The sequence below is a fragment of the Phyllobates terribilis genome, unplaced genomic scaffold (genome assembly GCF_046119375.1).
Source record: "Phyllobates terribilis strain yellow unplaced genomic scaffold, ASM4611937v1 Scaffold_1__5_contigs__length_1240528914, whole genome shotgun sequence".
NCBI classification, from domain to species: Eukaryota; Metazoa; Chordata; class Amphibia; order Anura; family Dendrobatidae; genus Phyllobates; species Phyllobates terribilis.
The window spans coordinates 284,819,624-284,825,860 of record NW_027362761.1 but is presented as its reverse complement, the minus strand read 5'-3'; the positions used below and the strand labels follow the sequence as shown (position 1 = coordinate 284,825,860).

General features: G+C 38.8%; 1 protein-coding gene across 1 annotated transcript; it reads left to right on the top strand.

Annotated features, from left to right (window-relative positions):
- The first annotated feature begins 1,334 nt into the window (after positions 1-1,334).
- LOC141259663 (olfactory receptor 6C75-like) lies at positions 1,335-5,909 on the top strand. Its single transcript, XM_073676050.1, has 2 exons — positions 1,335-1,407; positions 4,951-5,909. The coding sequence occupies exons 1-2, from the start codon at positions 1,335-1,337 to the stop codon at positions 5,907-5,909; spliced, it is 1,032 nt and encodes a 343-aa protein (XP_073532151.1).
- The last annotated feature ends 328 nt before the right edge of the window (positions 5,910-6,237 follow it).

Genomic DNA, 6,237 nt, shown 5'->3' with positions numbered 1-6,237 from the left:
TAAGAACTTCTCAGTCATAGTCAAACCTCTTACTGATATGACCAAGAAGGATATTGAGCTTTCCTTTTGGTCGACTGAGGCTGTTGATGCTTTTGCTGTTCTCAAAACAGCCTTTTTTAAAGCTTCTGTCCTCAGTCAACCCAATGTTGATTTGCCTTTTGAGGTTGAAGTAGATGCTGTGGGGATGGATGCTGTTATTTCACAGAAGAAGGATGATTACTTTCATCCTTGTGCTTTTTTTCTCAGAAATTTTCACAAGCAGAGTCCAACTCTAATATAGGTGATCAGGAACTCTTGTCTCTTAAGAGAGCTTTCGAGGAATGGAGGCATTGTTTGGAGGGGCTCGGCATATAGTAACATTTTTTCTCTGATCACAAAAATGTACTGTATGCTGATGACACTAAGTGCTTGAATACTAGACATGCCCGATGGGCCCTCTTTTTCACTCCGTTTGATTCCTCTGTGACATATCTCCCTAGGTTGGTGCACTGGAGGGCTTGCCACTCGGCAAGCTTCTTGTGCCGACCTCTCTTGACACTGATCTTTTTAACAAGGTGCATGATTCTGTGCTGGCTTGACATCTTGATCTCTCTGCCTGATCCTTCTGCCTGGAGAGCTGTTTCCAGGTCCTTTTCCAAGTCTAAAACCTTTCACCAGGCCCCAGCAGTGTTTCTTTTGCCTATCAAGGTTCCGTCTCAACATTGGACTCATTTGTCCATGGATTTTATCATGGATTTGCCTAATTCTGGTGGTAATATTGTAGTATGGGTGGGGGTGGACCATTTCAACAAGATGGTTCACTTGGTTTCTCTACTAAATTTGCCTATGGCTAAAAGTTTAGTTACTTTACCTATCTCTCACACCATTAAGTTACATGGTGTTCCTAAAAACAATTTTTCCAATAGAGGGGTTCACTTTATGGCTAGCTTTTGGAATAGCTTTTGCTCCAGATTAGAAATTAAGGTTTCGTTTGCCTCAGGTTATCATCCTGACACCAATGGTCAGACGGAGGGATTGAACTAAGAATTAGAACAATATTTAAGATGTTTTGTTTCATCTAATCAAGATGACTGGGTGGATTTTCTTACTTTCAGCATAATTTTCCTTCTGAAGGTAATTTGCACTCTGCTCTGCCCTCCGGTTCTTTAGGAGGAATGTGAAGCACTTGACGACCTTTCAGGCAGCATGAGTTGCCATCATTTATTTTGTGGTAAGGACTACCACAGCTCACGCAGGAACCTCTCGGGGCACTAGTCTGTAAAAGAGTCAACAGGGTAAGTTTTCAGTGTGTTACCTATTTTCCTGAGTGAGATGCTACACTATCATAACAGAAGATGAATGGAGCTAAATACAGGCCAATCCTGGAGGAATACATGATAGAAACTGCAAAAGACATTAGACTGGGACGTAGGTTCACCTTACTGCAGTACAATGACCCTAAGAACACTGCCAGAGCTACAAGGGCATGGCTTTGATCAAAACATATTCATATATTTGAATGGCACATTCAAAGTCCTGACCTAAATCCCTTTGAAAATATGCGGCAAAATTTGAAAATTGCTGTTCACAGACGCTCTGCATTAAAACACACTGAGCTAGAGCTAGTTTGCAAATAAGAATGGGCAAAATTTCAGCCTCTAGGCGTGCAAAGGTGGTATTGACATACCCCAAAACAATTGCTGCACTAATTGTAGTGAAAGTTGGTCCTACAAAGTATTCACACCGGGGAGCCAAATACAAATGAACGTCACAATTTTCAGATTTGTATTTTTAAAACATTTTGAAAACCATGTATAATTTTATTTACACTACACAAATACTTGCTACTTTTTGTTGGTATAGCACATAAAATCTCAATAAAATACATTTAAGTTTGTGGTTGTAATGAGAACAAATTTGTAAGGCTTCACGGGTTTGAATAGTTTTTCAAGGCACTATTTACAGTCATGGCTGAAAGTGTTGGCAGCCTTGAATTTGTCCCAGAAAATGAAGTATTTCTCCCAGAAAATTATTGCAAATACACATTTTGTTATACACATTTATTTTCTTTGTGTGTATTGGAACACAAGAAAAAAGGCAAATTGAACATAATTTCACACAAAACCCCAAAACTGGGCCAGACAAAATTTTTGGCAGCCTTAACTTAATAGTTGGTTGCACACCGATTGGAAAAATTAACTGCAATCAATCGCTTCGTATAACCATTAACAAGTTTCTTACACCTCTCAACTGGAATTTTCGACTACTCTTCTTTTGAAAACTGCTCCAGGTCTCTCATATTTGAAGGGTGCCTTTTCCCAACATCAATTTTAAGATCTCTCCACAGGTGTTCAATGGGATTTAGATCCGGACTCATTGGTGGCCACTTTAGAACTCTCAAGTGCTTTATTTTCATCCATTTCTGGGTGCTTTTTGAAGTACGTTTGGTGTCATTGTCCTGCTGGAAGACCCGTGAACTAGGCCGCAAACCAAACTTTCTGACACTGGGCACTACATGGAGACCCAAAATCCTTTGAGAATCTTCAGATTTAATGATGCCTTGCACACAGTCAAGGCACACAGTGCCAGAGGCAGCAAAGCAACCCCAAAACATCTTTGAACCTCCACCATATTTGACTGTAAATATTGTTCTTTTCTTTGTAGGTCTCATTCCATTTTCGATAAACAGTTGAATGATGTACCTTACCAAAAAGCTCTATCTTGGTCTCATCTGTCCACAAGACGCTTTCCCAGAAGGATATTGGCTTACTCATGTATATTTTGGTAAACTGCAGTCTAGTTTTTTATGTCTCTGTGTCAGCAGTGGGGTCCTCCTGGGTCTCCTGCCATAGCTTTTCATTTCATGCACTTGTTGACAGATAGTTCACTCTGACATTGATACACCCTGAGCTTGCAGGACAGCTTGAATTTCTTTTGAAATCGATTGGGGCTGGTTATCCACCATCCATACTATCCTGCATTACAAACTTTCGTCAATTTTTCTCTGCCATCCATGTCCAGGGAGATTAGCTACAGTATCATGTATTGTAAACTTCTTGATTATGTTGAACACCATGGACAAAGTAACGTCAAGATCTATGGATATGAACTTGTAACCTTGAGGTTGTTGATATTTTTCAACTTTTTTGGTTGTCAAGTACTCAGAGAGTTCTCTTCTCCTCTTTCTGTTCTCCCTGCTTAGTGTGGAAAACACAGGCACACAGTTTTTAAATATTGAGTCAACTACTCCCATTTTCATCTGGTTTCAGGTATGATTTTCAAATTGCCCACACCAGTTACTTGCCACAGGTGAGTTTGAATAAGCATCATATGCTTGAAGTAAAGTTGTTTACCCATGATTTTGAAAAGGTGGCAACAGCTCATTGTTTGAGTTTTGTGTGAAATTATGTCCAATTTTCCTTTTATCTCTATTTTTTGTGTTGTTCTAATGCATACAAAGGAAATAAACATGTGTATAACAAAACACGTGTAATTGCAATAAATATCAGGAAAAATACTTAATTTTCTGGAACAATTTAAATGGTGCCAACACTTTTCAGTATGTAGTTCTGAAGCAAATTGTAATCATTCTGCAGTGAGATCAGCTGTCTTTATTTGTCTCAGAGAGGAGTGTCTCTAAAGGATGGCATGCTGGATGGCAGCGTTCTGCTACTATACAGCCTGCCATCTCAATGCCGTCCCAGCGTGGGAGAATTCTCCTGCTCAAGCGGTGACATAATTTTCCGCCACCGCATGCGCAGGAGAATTCTCCCACGCTGTCAGTGACGTGCATAAGGTGAGCTGAGTTCATTGTACATGAACTCGGCTCATCTGGATGCCGTCACAGCCAGACACTGAGGAGCTTCACTGAGGAGCTTCTCAGTGTCTGTGGCACGGCAAGCTGGATGGCAAGGTAAGGATGAGGTTGGTTTATTATTTTACTTTTATTGCAGGAAATGGTTGGCTTCAGCTGGAATGGGCGTGACGCTAAGTAGAGTTTAATTTAGAACATTAAAGAATTGTGTCTTGCTGCTGATGTATTGCCGGCTGGCATTTTTAAAGAGACAAGTGCATGAAAATCGGAGGGCACTAGTGTATTCCAAGTGCCCTGCTATGTTTTTCATGCACCCTCCTATATACCCTGCCTGCCTGTCTGCCTATATATTCTGCCGGACTTTTAATTGAGCACTGTTCCCATCGATTTGGACAATTTTTGACCTTCTGCAGACCGCCGGGGGGGACCGCCAGAAAAATGCTCGCGTTTCCCATAGACTTACATTGGGCTCATTGCTCGGGTCGAGCACCCGAGTATTCCAATGTGCTCGACCCGAGCTTCGAGCACCCGAGCATTTTAGTGCTCGCTTATCACTAGTAGGGATGTGTTCTTATTCTGCTTGTTTATGATTGGTCAACATCATATAGGGAGAAAAAATACACGCACCAGTGAAAACTCAGACTTAACAAAAATTAACTCATTAGGTGCCAAATACTTTGATTGCTGATATCTCTACAACGAAGAGGTAAAATTCAAAAATTAAATAAAAAAAATAAATGTTTCTGCTCTGCAGTCACTATTACATTGTATGCCCAGTTCAACGTGAAAAATTTAGCAAATTGTCCTCTGAGTAACCTCTGAGTAATTGTAATCTGAGTAACGTAGAAGACATACAATGCTTTCAAATATAGCAAACTGATCCACTAAGGTAAGTAAACATTTAAAACTAAACATTCTTGCTATTGTATAAATGGAAGATGGGCCATCAGAATCAATTCCACTGATGCGCCCCATTTATCCCAGTCCAACACTGTATAGGAATGTAAGGATGAACATACTTTAATATGAAGCAGAAAAAATACAATACATTCAATTGAATTGCTGTGTATTCTTAAGTAAATGTATTATTTCTCACTGTACGCCAATACTTTTCACATGTAAATATAGATATGCATTTCATCTTTTTCTTTCTGCAGATTTTGAAAAAATGTTTAACAATATAAGTACTTTTATGGAATTCATTATAGTTGGATTTCCTGGAACAATTGGTTTCCAATATATCTTCTTTTTCTTATTATTGATTACTTATTTATTAACTTTACTGTGCAACTTTCTGATAATGATAATTACAAGTACTGAGAAATGTCTTTTCACGCCAATGTACTTTTATATTCGTAATCTCTCTTTTCTAGAAGTTTGTTATGTGTCAGTAATAGTCCCTAAGGTTTTGGACACAATTACAATTCATGGAAGATTTATTTCATTTTTTGGTTGTATAAGTCAGCTGTTTTTTTTCTTCTTTCTAAGCTCAACAGAATGCTTTCTATTTGGTATCATGGCATATGACCGCTACCTTGCAATTTGTCATCCATTGCATTACACAACCCTAATGAATAGTGACAAATGCCGTTGCCTTACTATAGGCTCAATTATTGGGGGGTTTATAACTACATTTCCTCATATAGTTTTAATCTCTCAGCTCCCTTTTTGCAGAAGTAATGTAATTAACCATTTCTTCTGTGACTCACCTCCACTTCTACAGCTTGCCTGTGCAGACACATATCTGATTGACTTACTGGATTTTTCCTGTGCTTCTTTGGTTATATTAACCTCAATGTTGGTGACTTTGCTTTCATATTTTCATATAATTGCAACAATTATCGTTATCCGTTCTAAGCAAGGCAGAAGTCGAGCATTTTCTACTTGCGGCACACATTTGATTGTTGTTTCCATCTATTATGGTGCTGTCATATTTATGTACGTGAAGCCAAAAGTGACTTTTTCATTCGCACTTAATCGTGTTGTGGCAGTCTTTTACACCATAATAACGCCAATACTTAATCCTATAATTTATTGCTTGAGGAACAAATCAGTAAAGGAGTCACTGAGAAAGAGGCTGCAATTTATTAATTATCAACTTTTTAGATCTCACTAAATGCTGTACCTTATGACTGTAGCTAATAGCTTAAAGGGGTTGCATTGAATACCCAATTTCATGTACCCTATTAGGGAAAACTGATTTAGGCCTTATTTAAATGGACAAGACGAGCTGACATGTTTGTGAGATGCTTTTTTTTTTATGGACACATTCATTAAAATGAGTGAGTTTCATCTACAAATTGGACTAAAGTAGACCACGTCTCTGGACATGTGATAAGAGATAAGAGATATGTTTCCATGTTCAACCACTTCAACTGTCCAGGCATATTTTTGCGTTTATTCATACATATGTTTTTAGCGGCTCTTGTTCGGGTGTTCAACTA